The 17,659-nt window shown below is 48.8% G+C and overlaps 2 protein-coding genes across 15 annotated transcripts in view; both read left to right on the top strand.

The window, feature by feature from the left end:
- CPEB1 (cytoplasmic polyadenylation element binding protein 1) overlaps positions 1–4,145 on the top strand; it is a 110,058-nt gene extending 105,913 nt beyond the window's left edge. For all 14 annotated transcript variants that reach the window (XM_042235129.2, XM_042235128.2, XM_042235123.2 and 11 more), the window contains 3 exons: positions 592–686; positions 1,241–1,321; positions 2,694–4,145. In XM_042235129.2, the coding sequence (XP_042091063.1) occupies positions 592–686; positions 1,241–1,321; positions 2,694–2,804 (287 nt within the window). In that variant the 3' untranslated portion in view covers positions 2,805–4,145. The remainder of the gene's footprint in view (positions 1–591; positions 687–1,240; positions 1,322–2,693) is intronic.
- Positions 4,146–8,124: 3,979 nt separating this feature from the next.
- Positions 8,125–10,967, top strand: RPS17 (ribosomal protein S17; the record flags this gene model as incomplete). Its single annotated transcript, NM_001280688.1, is given in 4 exon segments — positions 8,125–8,276; positions 8,761–8,866; positions 9,494–9,559; positions 10,841–10,967. Coding segments are annotated over 4 exon segments (405 nt in total), but the record flags the coding sequence as incomplete, so codon positions are not given.
- Positions 10,968–17,659: the final 6,692 nt, after the last annotated feature.

The following is a 17,659-nucleotide window of genomic DNA, read 5'->3' as shown; positions in this document are numbered from 1 at the left end:
TCTGGGCAGGAAGGAGCGCTGTGTGCTTGTCGCAGCGGAACTGCACACTGACGACGGGGACCTCAGCCCACGGGGACCTCAGAGCCCGCGGGGCAGAGGCGGTGCTGGGCAGGGCGTGCTGCTTCTGACGCCCCTGCCTGGCCTGCCTTCAGCTGTGCTCTGCCTGTGTCTGGCTTTGCGCTCTGAACTGGAATAACCACACCTGTGGGCTTGCCCACACACAGGTGTCTTTCCTGCCCCAAGGGGCCACTCCTGAGGGGCTGTGCCACCACGGTCTGCAGCTGCAGTCTGACGTGGTGCCACCAGCTGAACATGACTCTGAGGGCTTGAAACGTGCTAGTGCCACCTGTTGAAATGATGATGTTGGGTTAAAGAAAAAATATTACTGAAATTAATTCCCCTGCATTCTTTTCATTCATTCCACTACATTCCTTAGAGGTGGCTACTGGGAATCGATAAAGTCACGCGAGTAGCCCGCGTTTATGTTTCTGTTGGGCAGTGCCGAGCTGATCTAGGAGCAGGCTCTCCTGAGTGTTGACACGTGCCCTTTGGGAGACTTGGGCTCGAGGGTGAGTTTCCCGTCTTCCGTAGGCTCTGGTCGTGTGACTTTCAACAACCAGCGCAGTTACCTGAAAGCAGTCAGTGCTGCTTTTGTGGAGATCAAGACCACCAAGTTCACCAAGAAGGTGAGTGGGCTGGTCTGCACCCTCTTCTGGGCCATCTGAGAGGTCTGGGCAGCCACCACTCAGGGCCAGCCCAAGACGAGAGCTGTGCCATGCTGGCTGTGAGCCAGGCTTCCACCGACACACCTGAGGGTCAGGGTTGAAGGTGGGCCTGGTCTCGGTTGATGAGAGCAGGTGGGAGCCTCAGCATGGGGTCACCTTCCCTCACTGTGGTCGTTGACCAGCATTGTGAGCTAAGCCGACTTCCATCCTGACCTGCATCCTCTTGAGTGCTTGCTTTTTGCTGGATGATTGCTTTGCAGGTCAGGTTTGCCGAGAAGGCCAGGCAGTAACATGTGGGATTGCCACGCTGTGCACAGCCAGCCTGGAAGATGCTGCAGTGATCTTGTCTCTCTCGAGGATCTCTGGGTCCTCTGCCCTAGTTCTTTCTGGGCCCCTTAAAATAGGAACCACCTTGTGTTCACATAGGTGACCCATACGCACCCTTCTCTTGTGGCCCCTCTGGGCTCCCCATGAGAAGCAGCCCCTTAGTGATCCTGCTCTGCCTTTGTCTGCAGGTTCAGATCGACCCTTACCTGGAAGACTCTGTGTGTCATATCTGCAGCTCCCAGCCTGGCCCATTCTTCTGTCGGGATCAGGTGAGTCCCCTGGGCACTTGAGGGTTTACAGAACCCTTTCCCTCAGTTAAGCGTTGTCATGTCATATTCATCACATGGAACGCGGAGGTCTCAGGTTCCTCATGGTTGTCTTAGAGCACAGCAGAAGCAGCAGTGATGTTTGACCCTGAACTGTGGACAAAGTGCATGGAGCTGAGTCTTGGTGCTGTGGCCTCCCCGTCCTGGGGGTGCTGTGCAGTGGGGCACTGCTGCTCACAGGTGGTTTTGAGGATGACAGGGACCTGGGCAGGTGTGGTCAGCACTACCTGTGAGCCAGCCAGGGCCTGCTGTTCTAGCTCTAAGCCCTTAGGTTGATTCTTCCCTAGGCAAGGAGTCCGTCTCTATTGACTTCTGAATCTCTGGGCTGTTTCGGTGCTGCTGCCTGGTTTGTACCCAGTTGTCAGAAGCAGGCAGAAAGCAGCACAGCAGCTTTGTTGCATGCTTCTGGGTGGTGGAGCACAGATCTGGAAGTGTTGGACGGAGCTTCTCGTCCTCTGTGGTGTGTCTGTGTGTTCACCACCTGAGGATCTGTATCAGTGCACAGTCCGATTCAGCGGTTTGGAGCATGGCCTGAGACTCGCTGTTTGTGACAAGTCTCTAAGTGGTGCCTGTGTTGCTGGGGACAGAAGTAAGGGACCTGGTCGGATACTAGCACCGTGTCTGTACTTGGAGCTATTTTTGCAGTGGTACTGTCACTCGGGTTTGGAGTCTGAGTAGATGGCAGTTAAACTGAGGCTGCAAGAGGAGGATGTGAAGTAAGTGTGGGTTGCTGGGGGGAGCTTGAGATCCGTGTGAGTCTGATCAGCCTCTTCTCGCAGGCTTGTGTGTGTCAGTGTGTTTCACAGATGGTCCCCATTTTCAGATACCTGGAAGTTAGTGGCCTGCCTGAGGTTACACAGCCAGCAGGAGTGAGGGGCTGGGCCTGAGATGTTGGCCTATGTGCGCAGTCACCTCTCCTCACTGAGTGTGACGACGAAGCCATGCTGCCTGGCCTTAGGGCCTGGAGTCACTGTCTTTGAACGCTCTCCCGTATTGTGTGTGGCCGTGTGACACAAGTGCTCCACAGGAGGTAGGACGGGCAGGGACTGGAAGAGCACCTGGGTGCTCAGAACCGAGGAGAGGAGCTGGCGTGGCCTCTGCACACTGGGAGCCCAGCGTGCGCAGTTGCGTCCAGGCACCCGTAGACGCCGGTCACGCCTCGTGTTGGGGACGAGGAGTCCCCGGGGCCAGCTCTTGTAACCCCACAGAAGCCATTAGGAGTGCCCACGCCCTCCCGGTCAGAGCAGGCAGCGCGCGCAGCCGCCCCCCGGCTGGTCTGACACAAGCCTGGCTCCTCTCCTCTCTCCCCTCGCAGGTGTGCTTCAAGTACTTCTGCCGGAGCTGCTGGCACTGGCGGCACAGCATGGAGGGCCTGCGCCACCACAGCCCCCTGATGCGGAACCAGAAGAACCGCGACTCCAGCTAGAGGGGCCTGTGTGCCCAGGGCCGGCCGCCTCCGCCGCCGGCCCACCTGCCACCGGCGACCAGGGAGCTGGCTTCCCGCGGACAAGGGAAATCGTAGTCACCTTTGCACTTGCTGAGTCTGTCTTTGTTTCTGCACTAATTAATGCACAATGAGTTTTGTCGGGTTTTGTTTTCAGAGGGTGTGCCAGGGCAAGGACCCTCTGGCTCGCCCTCCAAGCGACTCTGTAGTTTTCCCAGATTTTAGTTCCTCATTTTGCCGATGAAAAGCAAAAAAAAAAAAAAAAAGAACTACGTGTCCAGAAGGTATTGACACGACGCCTACATCTAGGTTTATTTATTAAAAGCGCTTTTTTACATTCCTTGCAATACTGATGGTGATGATGTGCAGGTCTCATTGGTTTCATTCTTGCAGTTGCCATACAGTGCCTTTCCATTTATTTAACCCCCACCTGAACGGCATAAACTGAGTGTTCAGCTGGTGTTTTTTACTGTAAACAACAAGGAGACTTTGCTCTTCATTTAAACCAAAATCATATTTCATATTTTACGCTCGAGGGTTTTTACCGGTTCCTTTTTACACTCCTTAAAACAGTTTTTAAGTCGTTTGGAACAAGAGATTTTTTTTCTTTCCTGGCAGCTTTTAACATTATAGCAAATTTGTGTCTGGGGGACTGCTGGTCACTGTTTCTCACAGTTGCAAATCAAGGCATTTGCAACCAAGAAAAAAATTTTTTTTGGATTTGAAACTGGACTGGATGAATGATGTTTGAGCGGCTGCTGTATATAGTTTTAAAATGGTTTATTGCACCTTCTTAAGTTGCACTTACGTGGGGGGGGAGGGTTGATAGAAGTTTTTAATCACAAAGTCACAGGACTTTTTTCTTTTGTAACTGAGCTAAAAAGGGCTGCTTTCTGGTGGGGGCAGATGAAGGCTCACAGGAGCCCTTTCTCTCAGAGGGGACAAGTACCCTACCCTGATTTCCTTCGTTTGAGAAGCGTATGAAGCAACAGTTGCAGTCGACTGAAATGCTACTGGAATTTGAAAACTTGACTTTTTCTTTCTTCTTTCCTTCCTTTTTTTTTTTTTAAAAAAAAAAAAAAAACTACTTGCCCCTCTTTGGGAAGCTGTGTGCCAAAGAACCAGTGTCATAACGCCCCTCCTCCCTCCTGCTGAGCTGACGTTGCATTGTTGCATATCCCAGCTACTCTGTGGGTTTCGTGAAGCTGTGTGTGAAGTCTCTACCTCATTGTAGCATATGCAGGCAAGACTGCACTCCCCTACAGGTGTGTGGAGTAAGCTGTGGTGTAGCTGTTTGGCACATAATAAACACGTTGCAGCAGAGCCCCGGTTCCGTCTCTGTGTCTGAGGTGGGGTAATGGGAGCCGTGAGACACTTGGGATTTCAGAGTAAGAACTCGCATTTCCTTGCGTCTTCTATAATGGGCGGGATTCCTGCCCAGGTTAATGGAGGGGCCATGAGGGGACCTGCCCCTTTAAGTCATTCTTGTTCACTTCGTGCACCTTGAAGGTGCCTTTCTGGTAAGTGGGTACCTCTGGTCCAGGTATGTAAAAAGGCCGCACAAATAAACTTTCTGGGGCTCTTCTTGGGCTTTTCAGGTGGCAGTAGTGGTAAAGAACCCACCTGCTAATGCAGGAGGCAGAAGAGACACGGGTTTGATCCCTGGATCAGGAAGATCCCCTGGAGGAAGGCATGGCAACCCACTCCGGCATTCTTGCCTGGAAAATCCCATGACCAGGGGAGCCTGTCAGGCTACAGTCCATGGGGTTGTGAAGAGAAGAACATGGCTGAGTGACTTAGCAGGGAGGGGGCTCCTCTTCTCATCATCCTAGACCCACCTTGGAGGGACCAGAGGCTAGTTCTTTGGGGGTCGGCGCAGGCCACTTGTTCTCAGCTCCTCCTGTACACCTCAGAGCTTTCTTCTTGGGAGGCTTCCTATCTATTGGAGTCATCTGTGCTGACCCAGTTCTTCGCTGAACGGGAGTAGATTTTTGCTATTCTTTGGGCCTATCACCTGGACTATTACCTCACAGGCTTCCAGGATTTATTAATCCTGGTCTACTGATGATTTTTTCAGGTAGGTCATGCCTGAGCCCAGCTGCTGGAGCAATTTCTGGAAGATTCCATCTTAGTCATTGGTGGAGGGAGCTCTGTGTGCCAAAGCATCCTTTCCATGAAGAGATGCAAGAACTCACTGTCGTCGTGGGTGGGGAGTCCTGTCAGCCAAGGCGCGGCTGGCTGCAGCCTAATCTGAAGTTTGCTGGTAAACTCCTGCAGCCCTCTCGGAGCAGAGGCCCTGACCGCCCTTCTGGTGTCCTGTCCTGTTCAGAGTCATCTCTTCTCCCCGTTAATCTCATCCTGGTCCACATGCTGCTTTCAGGGCACGAGCTTCCTCCTTCAGCCTTCCATTCCCAGTCAGTTTAGAGGGACTGACTGGACTGTCCAGGTGTTGAGGGATGAGGCACACAGCCTGATGCCCCTGACCTCATCCAACCTGGGCAGCCCAGCCCTTCCTTAAGTCAGGTGAGGGCCTGGAACCCACTTCAGCAGAGGCGGAGAGAAGGAGCAGTACTCCTGAGGCTGTTGTGGCACCAGCGTAGTTAGTAGGCAGTGCTGTTGGCTTCAGAAGGACTAGGTTTGAGGATGGGTAAGACAGGAACAGTCTGAAGACAGCAGTGGTGGTTGGAGAAGGTGCCTTAGTTGGAGGCACTACAGGTGAACTGGGCCCAACAGGTAAATATTTGAGAACGAACTTTGTACTAGGCACTGTTCAATGCAAAACGCAGCTGTCACAGAATTCATCCCTAGCTTAGAAAGCTTCGACAAGTCACTGTGACATGTGCTAAGGAATGCTAGAGCAGCATTAAAAGGATAGCAGTGCTGGACTGTCGAAAGAGCAAGGAGGTTTCAGAAAAACAGCTATTTCTGCATTATTGACTATGCCAAAGCCTTTGTGTGGATCACAATAAACTGAAAAATCCTGAAGGAGGTGGGAATACCAGACCACCTGACCTGCCTCTTGCGAAACCTCTATGCAGGTCAGGAAGCAACAGTTAGAACTGGACATGGAACAACAGACTGGTTCCAAATAGGAAAAGGAGCACGAAAGTCTGTATATTGTCACCCTGCTTATTTAACTTCTATGCAGAGTACATCATGAGAAACGCAGGACTGGAAGAAGCACAAACTGGAATCAAGATTGCCAGGAGAAATATCAATAACCTCAGGTATGCAGATGATACCACCCTTATGGCAGAAAGTGAAGAGGAACTGAAGAGCCTCTTGATGAAAGTGAAAGAGGAGAGTGAAAAAGTTGGCTCAACATTGAAAACTAAGATCATGGCATCCAGTCTCATCATTTCATGGCAAATAGATGGGGAAATAGTGACTGACTATTTTGGGGGCTCCAAAATCACTGCAGATGGTGATTGCAGCCATAAAATATGTTTACTCCTTGGAAGGAAAGTTATGACCAACCTAGACAGCATATGGGCATTGCCAACAAACATCCATGTAGTGAAGGCTATGGTTTTCCAGTACTCATGTATGGATGTGAGAGTTGGACTATAAAGAAAGTTGAATGCAGAAGAATTGATGCTTTTGAACCGTGGTGATGGAGAAGACTCTTCAGAGTCCCTTGGACTCCAAGGAGATCCAACCAGTCCATCCTAAAGGAGGTCAGTCCTGGGTGTTCATTGGAAGGACTGATGTTGAAGCTGAAACTCCAATACTTTGGCCACCTGATGCGAAGAGCTGACTCACTTGAAAGTACCTTAATGCTGGAAAAGATTGAGGGCAGAAGAAGGGGATCACCGGATGAGATGGTTGGATGGCATCACCAACTCAATGGACATGGGTTTGGGTAGATTCTGGCAGTTGGTGATGGACAGGGAGGCCTGGCATGCTGTGGTTCATGGGGTCACAAAGAGTCGAACAGGACTGAGCGACTGAACTGAAGTGCTAAAAAAAAAATGAAAAAAGGATAACAGTGCTACTTTTAATATATAAATTGGATGAAAAGCCCCTTTGATAAGGTGACATTTGAGTAAAGCTTTGGAAGTGAGATAATCATTTCCCAGTTGTACTTGTGTCTCCACCAGGCTACAAGGCTGACCTTGGTGGGGACCTGGTGCGCAAGGCCATCCCCTACCTTCTCACTTTTCCATACTTCCACGCGCTGTCCCCGTTCCCCGCTCCCCCCCCCCACCACGCCCCCAACATACACACACCGCCCCTGGCATGTGTGGAAGAGATGCACCTCTCCTCCAACCCCTTGGGGGATCCAACCACTATAGAGTTCAGTCGCTCAATCGTGTCCGACTCTGTGACTCCATGGACTGCAGCACGCCAGGCTTCGCTGTGCATCACCAACTCCCGGAGCTTACTCAAACTCATGTCCATCGAGTCAGTGATGCTATCCAACCATCTCATCCTCTGTCGTCCCTTTCTTCTCCCGCCTGCAGTCTTTCCCAGCATCAGGGTCTTTTCCAATGAGTCAGTTCTTCGCATCAGGTGGCCAAGAAAGTATTGGAGTTTCAGCGTCAGTCCTTCCAATGAATACTCAGGTGAGGTGAGGTGAAGTCGCTCAGTCGTGACCGACTCTTTGTGACCCCGTGGACTGTAACCTACTAGGCTTCTCCGTCCATGGGATTCTCCAGGCAAAAATACCGGAGTGGGTTGCCGTTTCCTTCTCCAGAATACTCAGGACCGATGTAGAAGCAGTGGAAACCACTGTTGGAAGGCTTTCAGACACCAGCCTAAGACGACCATAGGCAGGGCGGAGCGGCAGAGCCTTGCCCAGCAGGGGGCGGATCAATAGCTCGTTCTGCCCGCTGGATGCAGACGGGCCGTCCACATTTCCGTTCTATTTTGCCTCCGCCCCGCTAGGGGTCGCTGTGGAGCGCTGGAGTAGGCTCAGCGCGTCCCAGGCTAGGCGGAAGCGGCTTTCTGGCCTGCGCTTTATAGGTCTCTCTTGTGCTTCCTGTTTCCTCTTTTACCAAGGACCCGCCAACATGGTAGGTGTTTTGGCTCTAAGTTGGTGCACGCCAGAATCGTCCGCCATCCGTCGTTTCCCTCAGCTCCCAGCCCGTAAGGAGGCGCGCACTGCCCTGTGAGGCTGAAGCCTCCATAGGTTGCTGGTTTCCGCGTTGACCCCTCGCTCCACCGCTGCCCGGCCGGGCCTTTACTGTACCGGGCTCAGCCCCAGCCCACGAACCCAGCTCGGGTCAGGGTGTGACGCCGCGCTGTTTCCTGGAGCGGGGTGGTCCTGGCTCGCGAGTGACCCTATTTTCTCCACCCGCAGGGCCGCGTTCGCACCAAAACCGTAAAGAAAGCGGCCCGGGTCATCATTGAGAAGTACTACACGCGCCTGGGCAATGACTTCCACACCAACAAGCGGGTGTGCGAGGAAATCGCCATTATTCCCAGCAAGAAGCTTCGCAATAAGATCGCAGGGTGAGTCGAGTCTGAGTTCGGTTTCCAGGGCCTCCGTGGCCCCGCGGGTGGGTCCTGGGAGCTGTGCATTTGTGGGGGTTTTTGGTGAAGTTGTCTTGTGTTCACGTTGCATCGATACTTGGCTGTTTGACTGGCAATGGCGCTTGGACGAAGTTAGCCCCAGTTGATCTCTGGAAGAGAATATTTAAAGACCTACTTGATCTTCTGCTGTATTGCGTAAATTGGAACTCGAAGGAAAGCAGATGAGGGTTGGGAGGGATCGCGAAAGTTTGTTGGAGTATTTGGTGGTTTTACAAACGAACGTGAATATAGAGGACAGCCATGCCTGCATAAGGAGCTGAGTGTAGAGGTTCTGTGTATGTAGAGGATTCCCAAGATGACTCCTCTCCCTTCTCACTGCCGGTAAAGAACTGAAACTCCTACGTGCACATCCAGAGGTGCTGTGTACCGTGGGGACCAATGTGTGTTCTTGGGCGCTTTGTAGCTACGTCACACATCTGATGAAGCGGATTCAAAGAGGCCCTGTGAGAGGTATCTCCATCAAGCTGCAGGAGGAGGAGAGAGAGAGGAGAGACAATTACGTGCCTGAGGTAAATTTTCTGGGTCTTACTCTGGACCTCTGGTTCATCTTGAAAGATAGAAGGAGGTCTCTGAGAACCGTTTCAGGTACTTGGTTTCCAGGGGGACCTCAGCTGCATCTCCATAGACCACCCCACCCCCCTTAAGCAGCTGAGCTGTGCTTGTGGCTTAGTCGCCTCCGAGTCTTTGCGACCCCTTGGGCTGTAGCCCGCCACGCTCCTCTGTCCGTGGGATTCTCCAGGCAAGAATAGTGGGGTGGGTTGCCATACACTTCCACAGGGGATCTTCCCGACCCAGGAGTGGAACCTAGGTCTCCCACATTGCAGGCGGATCCTTTACCATCTTAGCCACCAGGGAAGCCCATAAGCCGCTGTAGGTGCCTGTAATCTGTGAATACCTGCCTGTATGTTGTGTTCCACCCTGTTAGGACCGTGTAAGTTCTGTACACAAGAACCTTGCATTACTGGTGACTTCTTAAGGTTTTTTAAACACTGAATTTGTGGGAGCCTATTGTATCCCCTCTATGCTTCACCCCTCCCCCATTTTTTCTTCCTCATTTAAGAATATTGGAGAAAAGGCAGGGAAGGTGAGAGATTCTCTAACTCATTACTATTTGGGGCCGGCCTTGTTTCTCCTAGGTCTCAGCCCTGGATCAGGAAATCATTGAAGTAGATCCTGACACTAAGGAAATGCTGAAGCTATTGGTAAGTGTTTGCTGAATTTCTGAAGTAGGGTTTCCCTGGTCACCAACTATCAGTAGCTCTCTGCTGTCTGTAATACCACGGGGTAACACTTGTTGAATCTTTAAAATATGTCAGATAGTCTCCACATTTTCTATATGTTGTTTTCCTCACTGTATCCCATGAGGTACCTCCTGTCTACGTTTTATAGATGTTGGAGCGGTAATTTCAGGTTAGTGGGTGGCAGAGGTGGGACTCCATCCACACTTCTAACCACTAAGCTAGACTACCTCCAGAGGGGGTTTAGCTGGTTGCTAAAGGTCGAGTTTGCTGTGCATGCGACGATAACTCCCAGGTCTAGTGACCATTGCTCTTCTTGCTCTTCTGTGTCCACATGCTAGCCACTCACATGAGCTCTGGTTTCATTTCTGGTGCTGACAGGGCACTACTTGAGTGGTTCAGCTGTCTTCAGCACACTGATAAGTGTCTCTTCTGTGATTTATCTTAGTACTTGTGCATTTTGGTGAAAGCATGAGCTTCAAAGTCCAGGGGGCAGTTGATTTCGAGCAACTTTATTTTTCCCTTTTTTATGATGATGAGACGTTTAAATAGTAGCATGAATTCCTATATACCTACCACCCAGCTTCAGAAAAACATCACCAGTACAGCTAAAGCCTGTTATAGATTATTTTCTCCTGAAATAACCACTATCCTGGAATGTAGCTTTTTATTTTCAATGGTAAAATTGATCTTTGAGCATGAAGTGAGGAATTAATTTCTGGTTATGTGGCAGGACCTTGGTTTCACTGCTCTTAGATGGAGCCAGCTCTGAGGCAGGCCCTCCCCTTGTCCCACCACTCATCTTCCTGGGCCTTCACAAATGCTGACTGCATGAGTGATGCATCCTATCTGAGACCGGTCCTGAAAGTGAAGGGGCACTGTGTTAGCCTTAGAGCAGTATTCTTAAAGGGACAGATTTTGCACCCAGGGGACATTTGGAGATACCTGGTCACAGCTGGGGGTACAAGTAGACTTGTGGGTGAAGGCTGAGGATGCCGTTAAAAGTCTTAGAATGCACAGGACAGCTGCCTTGTGACTGCTGGGGTGGAGGATCCTTCAGATGGAGTCCACCCCCTTGTGAGTTTACTGGTCTGGGGTGGGAAGAAAGCTGTCACTTTTCTGCGGGGTCCCAGCAGTCTGACCCAAGCTGGAGGAGTTGGTGAAGCATAGCCTAATGGTGGTACTGGGACGCTGGACACAGATCTTGCCAGAACAGCCACACTAAGCCCATTTTTATCATTACAGGACTTTGGCAGTCTGTCCAACTTGCAGGTCACTCAGCCTACAGTTGGGATGAACTTCAAAACACCGCGTGGAGCCGTTTGAGTCTTTCTGCTGTGCTGTAATATTTTCAATAAACCTCGGACAACAACCTTGCCTGTGTCATCTGTGTGGTTGGGTCCTGGTGGAACTAAGGACAGGAATTCTTTCTCACGGGAGAAGTGTCCTGCAGAGCACCTGTGGGCAGCGCCCATACAGACAGTGGATGCCTGAGAAGGCCTGGTCCTGGCAGGTCCTGCATGCGCACTCTGGCTTCGGGCAAAAGTCAGGAGATGCTTTTCCCTCTTTACCCCATGTGTCCTGTGTGTTTGAGCTCAGCCTCTCCTGGGTACATGCAGTTCGGGTTAGTGAACCTTCTTGTCTTGAAAAGGTAATGTTCCCCACATGTATGAGGGTTGGGTTTTCTGGGGATGGGAGACAGAATGGGTGTGGAGCACAGGAGACTTAAGTGTGAATGGATGTGTGTGTGGAAGGATCAGTGAGACCATGGGATGTGTCAGGTTAAGGGAGGCAGAGCTTGCTAGGTGCATCTTGGGAGATGGTTCTGAGCTTAGAGATCCTGCTGAGGCAGTGGGTCCAACTGTGTGGTGGAGAGTGCTAGGTTGGGCTGGTGCGTCTTGTCAGTTTCCTAAGAACAAGGACATTAACAGCTATGAATGAATGATCGTAATCAGGAAATCCACATGGATATGATAGTGCTACCTAACCCATCAGTTAAATTGCTCAGTTGTGTCTGACCCCATGGACTGCAGCATGCCATGTTTCTCCATCACCAACTCCCAGATCCTGTTCAAACTCATGTCCATTGAGTCAGTGATGCCATCCGATCATCTCATCCTCTGTCATCCCTTTCTGCCTTCAGTCTTTTCCAGCATTAGGGTGTCTTCCAGTGAATCATTTCTTCGCATCAGATGGCCAAAGTATTGGAGCTTCAGCATCGGTCCTTCCAGTGAATATTTAGGACTGGTTTCCTTTAGGATAGACTGGTTTGATCTGGCAGTCCAAGGGACTCAAGAGTCTTGAACCCCACAGTTCAAAAGCAATTCTTTGGCGCTTAGCTTTATAGTCCAACTCTTAGATCCATACATGACTGCTGTAAAAACCATAGCTTTGACTAGACAAACCTTTGTCTCTGCTTTTTAATAGGCTGTCTAGGTTGGTCATAGCTTCAAAGGAGCAAGCATCTTCATGGCTGCAGTCACCATCTGCAGTGATTTTGGAGCCCAAGGAAATAAAGTATGTCACTGTTTCCCCATCTGTTTGCCATGAAGTGATGGGACTGGATGCCATGATCTTAGTTTTTTGAGTGTTGAGTTTTAAGCCAGCTTTTTCACTCTCCTCTTTTGCTTTCATCAGGAAGTTCCTCAGTTCCTTTTTGCTTTCTGCTGTAGGGGTGGTGGTATCTGCGTATCTGAGGTTATTGATATTTCTCCCAGCAATCTTGATTCCAGCGTGTGCTTCATCCAGCTGGGTGTTTCACATGATGTACTCTACATACAAGTTAAATAAGCAGGGTGACATTGTACAGCCTTGACGTACTCTCCCAATTTTGAAACAGTCTGTTGTTCCATGTCCAGATGAGTGCAATTGTGTGGTAGTTTGAGCATTCTTTGGCATTGCCTTTCTTTGGGATTGGAATGAAAACTGACCTTTTCCAGTCCTGTGGCCACTGCTGCATTTTCCAAATTTGCTGGGGTATTGAGTGCAGCACTTTAACTGCACTCATCTCACACACTAGCAAAGTAAGGCTCAAAATTCTCCAAGTGAGGCTTCAACAGTACACGAACTGAGAACTTACAGATGTTCAACATGGATTTAGAAAAGGCAGAGGAACCAGAGATCAAATTGCACATTGAGTGCGGCATCATCTTTTAGGACTTGAAATAACTCAGCTGGAATTCCATCACCTCCAGTAGCTTTGTTTGTAGTGATGCTTCCTAAGACCCCCTTGACTTCAGACTCCAGGATGTCTGGCTCTAGGTGAGTGATCACACCATCGTATTGTGGTTATCTGGGTCATGAAGATCTTTTTTGTATAGTTCTTCCAAGTATTCTTCCCACCTCTTCTTTATATCTTCTGCTTCTGTTAGGTCTATACCATTTCTGTTCTTTATTGTGCCCATCTTTGCATGAAATGTTCCCTTGGTACCTCTAATTTTCTTGAAGAGATCACAGGTCTTTCCCATTCTATTGTTTTCCTCTCTGCATTGATCACCAAGGAAGGCTTTCTTATCTCACCATGCTATTCTTTGGAACTGCATTCAGATGGGTATATCTTTCCTTTTCTCCTTTGCCTTTTGCTTTTCTGCTTTACTCCATAGTCCAATGTAAAATCTTGCCAATTTTCCCAGTAATTCCTTCCAGTTTTCCTGGTTGAGGATCCAACTCAGAATCACTATATCTACTTTCCATGTTCTTTTCTTTGCATGTCTTTCATGGTGTTTTTGAAAAGTGTTGGCTGACTCCTTGTAGAATGTCCTTCAATTTCAGTTTGATGTCTTAAACTTAGATTTAATTTAGGGTTTTGTTTTTTTTTTTAAATTTTAGAAATACGGGTGGTCTGATTTAAGATTTTTTGAAAGTCTTATGGTGTGGAAGTGACAGGCATTCAGTAGAAACTACTTTAGATAACAGTTTCTTTCTTTTTACAGGTTAGGATGGTGGTTTAACTCATGACTGGGCAGTGGCAGTGGGCCGCAGCTCCCAGTCAGCTTATGTGATCTCAAAGCAGCAAACACACTGCACCATTCTGTGGTTGCGCATTCTGGTTCAGTGCAGTGTTCAGTGCATGAGACTTTCCGTCACAAATTCGAGTCTGACTGCGAGCCCATGGACTGCAGCACACCAGGCTCCTCTGTTCCCCCGCTACCTCCCAGAGTTTGCCCAAACTCATGTCTATTGAGTCGCTTATTCTACCTCTGACCGTCTCATCCTCTGACGCCCTCTCCTTTTGCCTTCAGTCTTTCCTAGCATCGGGGTCTTTTCCAATGAGTAGGCTTTTCTGTATCGGGTGGTCAAAGCATTGGAGCTTCAGCAACAGTCCTCGTGACTATTCATGGTTGATTTCCTTCGGGAGCGATTGGCTTGATCTTGCGCATATGAGAGAGAGCCAGTGCTTATAAAGTGGACTTTGTCGTAGATGATTTGGCTCAACTGTAGGTTAATGTGTTAGTTTGTTAAAAACAGTCTCAGGTAGGGATATTCAGCCATGTCTGACTCTGCAACCCCACAGCTTGCCAGGCTCCTCTGTCTATGGGATTTTCCAGGCAAGAATAGTGGAGTGGGTTGCCATTCCCTTCTCCAGGAGATCTTCCCTACCCAGAGACTGAACCAGCATCTCCTGCTTCTCCCGCATGGGCAGGAAGATTTATGATGTTCAGTAAGTTGTGAATTAAATGTATTTTTGACTTAGGGTATTTTCAATTTACTGTGGGTTTATTTGCAACATAACCCCATCCTAAGTCAAGGCAGATCTGTACCACAGAAGTGATACTGTGTGCCTGATGCATCATACTGAGAGACTCAATATGTCACAGTTTTAGTGATGTCTACTTCGAGGGCTTGGATTAAGGTGTATCTCTCAAGTCTCTCCGCTGTTAAGTTTTAAGAAGGTGTTTTGAATTTTGTGGCTAAATACCTTGTTCTTCAACTTTTCACTCACTGGTTTTAGCATCTATTGCTATTTTACCTCCACGATTACCTTACATTTATTAGTATTGTGCAGTAGGGAAGGAGCTTTCTCTCCTCTTCACCAAGAACATTTCTTTCCATTTCTTGGTGTGGAGTCGGGCATTCTCAGCAAGTAACTGTGCCTTCTAAATACGGCTCTGTGTAAAGAAGCCTTCCCTCCTTAGGTTTCTGTATGGGAGAGAAAATACAGCTAGTTTAAAATGACCAGTGGGTAAGAAAAAGTACAAGGCTGTGTCCTGTGATGTTTGCCGCGCTCCCCCACTAGGAGGCAGTGCCTTCGCTGACCCACACCTGCCCGGCTGAGTCGCCTCTTTGGCCTCCAGATGAGTGAGATGAGGGATGGGAAGGGTTGGGGAGGAGCAGGGAGCCGGTTGGGGCGGCACAGAGAAGCGGTTTTATTCTCCATCTGCGTTAAGGAGTTTTTCCTAGGCCTTAGTTCTTGCATCTGTAAAATCAGCTCTGGGCTCATTAGAACCTCGCGTGGAACTTGTTAAAAGCAGGTGGTGAGGCGCTGCCCCCAGCCGGAGATTTGCGTGGCTTCAGGCGTGGTGGGGCGAGGGGCGCGGCCCAGGTGTGTCCGCTCTAGGTGCCTGCGGTGCTGGGCAGTTGCATCCCAGCTGGGCCGGCTAGCGTCTCTCCTGTGGTGTTTGCGTCTGATAATGTCTGTTGGCATGTGGCTAAAATATGATAGACTTCTGCCTTTTGTGTCACCGACTCTGCTGCTTCAAGATTTCAAAGAGTCCCAGGAACGTTTTGAAGGTAATTTTCTTCTTCTTTTTCCTATATTGTCCTTCTGGGCTGTGCTAAGTCGCTCAGTCATGTTGGACTCTGTTTGACCCCATGGACTATAGCCCTCCAGGCTCCTCTGTCCACGGGGATACTCCAGGCAAGAATACTGGTGTGGGTTGCCATGCCCTCCTCCAGGAGATCTTACCCACCCAGGGATGGAACCGATGTCTCCTGCGGCCCCTGAATTGCAGGCTGATTCTTTACTGCGGAGCCTCCAGGGAGCCCATATTGTCCTTAGTTTTGTTAAAGTACAGTTTTCAACAAAGTGAAATGACTGTCACACAGATATAAAATGAACTTGGTAAGTATTTTTTAAAAACCTAATTTTTAAAAAACCGATGTTACAGTCAGTTGAAAGGAGAAGTCAGAGACAAATTTGGAGGAAGGCAATTTATAAATGGACACAAGACCAACTTCTTCCACCAGAGGGAAGTCAGCTACAAACCTCTAGCCAACAGAATTTACTTACATTTGTCTATAGGTAAGAGTTATTTGTATTGTCAGGCATCTACATCTTAGAGAGCTGTGAAATAGCTCTAAGACAGTGAGAGATGCAGAGCCTCTCCCTAGAATCTGAATCAGAACCCAGGTTGGGGATGGGCGGGAGGGGACGTAGATATAATTATAGCCTGATTGGCGTTGTACAGCAACATTTGTAAAAGTCAAAACAAAAAAAATTTTTTTTAAGTTAAAAAAAGAAAACAGTGGTAAGAGGAGCTCCTCTGGCTGAAGCATGGGAGCTCTGCCAGTGTCCTTCCTCTACTTGGCTGACTCACTGCTGTTGAGACGTGTCTGAGCTCCTAGGTCATTCTGGTCCTCCTGGTTTCCACCATGGGACACCTTGGCCTGAGCTCCATGTCTAACTGAGAATCTGGGTCTCCCTGCCAGTGGTCTTTATACTAAAGGTTCTCAGACCTTTTATGGGTTCCCAGGACGCTGTGAAGTAGTCTCTGACTGACATAGGGGAGATAGAGCAACAGTCAGGGTGCTTTACCCGGTCTGTGAACAGAGCAGCTCCACTTCTGCCTTTGTGTGTGATGAGGTTGATTTTAATATGCCCCGAAGGAGAAGCATCCCATTGCCAAAAGATTCTGAAAAGATAAAGGAAGAAAGACTCCCACCTGAGGGGGCGGAAACCCAGGTCGTCGTGTTTAACAATTGAAGCACAAGTTTTGCCTCTATCTGAGGGCAAAATTCATAGAGGTATATCCTATCTCCGTGAATATATGAATTCATATTCTGTGTATTGCCTATGTCATTAAGATTTTCAGTTTTATTGGTATGTAATTGCAGTTTTTCTCTCTTAAGTAGGAAAACTCCCTGCTACTCTGAATCATTTTAAATGATACATTTGGTTTCTAAATTAAACTTGTCAGATGTTTGATTATTTTATTGATAGTTTCAGGGGTTTTAACTTTCTTTTTACTTGAGATTGCCGCTTTTCCTCATTAGACGCTGGAGAAAGCAAACAGCCGGATTCAGTTGTGAGGAAGGTGGGTGAAGCTCGTTTTCTCTTTTTCAACTGCAGGGGTCAGCAAACTGTGCTCAGCTGCCCATGTGTGAATAAGCCGTGAACTAAAAACGATTTTCACATTTCTAAATGCTTTAAAACAGGGATCCCCACCCTCCAGAATCTAATGCCTGATGTTTTGAGGTGGAGCTGATGTAATGATCATAGAAATAGAGTGCACAATAAATGTAATGAGGTGGAATCATCCTGAAACCATACCCCGCTCCCCCCCTCCCCCGCCAACCCTGGTGCGTGGAAGAATTCCACGAAACCGGTCCCTGGCGCCGGAAAGGTTAGAGACCACTGCTTTAAAAGCCAGCAACAGCAAGAGGAGAATCCTGTGGGCTGAGGAAATTCTGTTAAATTGAAGTCAGTGTCTACATACAGAATTTCATTGGGACGCAGCCACATTCTTTTGTTTACAAACTGTAGAGGGCTGTGTTCCTGCTTCAATGGCTGGATTACACAGTTGCCACAGAGACAGTAAGGAGGCACTGTGATCACTTCACACTACAGATTGCAGTTACACATTTATAACGCCATAGTGTTTTGAGGGCCTTACTGATTACCATATCACATAGTGTTTTGAGGGCCTTACTGATTACCATATCGTCACATTTTATTTTTTACAAATCGTTAGTGCACACTTTCATTGAAAAAGAAGAGTGGGCCTTCAGTGTTGTTAAGGTATGAGTGGCTCATTCAGTAGGTGGGCAGGGGAAGCTTTTATCAGTGCTGAGTTTGTTTTCTCTGCACATGTTTCTTCCAGATAAATTAGCCTGTTTAAAACTGTT

The sequence above is a fragment of the Ovis aries genome, chromosome 18 (assembly GCF_016772045.2).
Source record: "Ovis aries strain OAR_USU_Benz2616 breed Rambouillet chromosome 18, ARS-UI_Ramb_v3.0, whole genome shotgun sequence".
NCBI classification, from domain to species: Eukaryota; Metazoa; Chordata; class Mammalia; order Artiodactyla; family Bovidae; genus Ovis; species Ovis aries.
The sequence above is the reverse complement of the archived record's forward strand: the minus strand, read 5'-3'. Positions and strand labels throughout refer to the sequence as shown.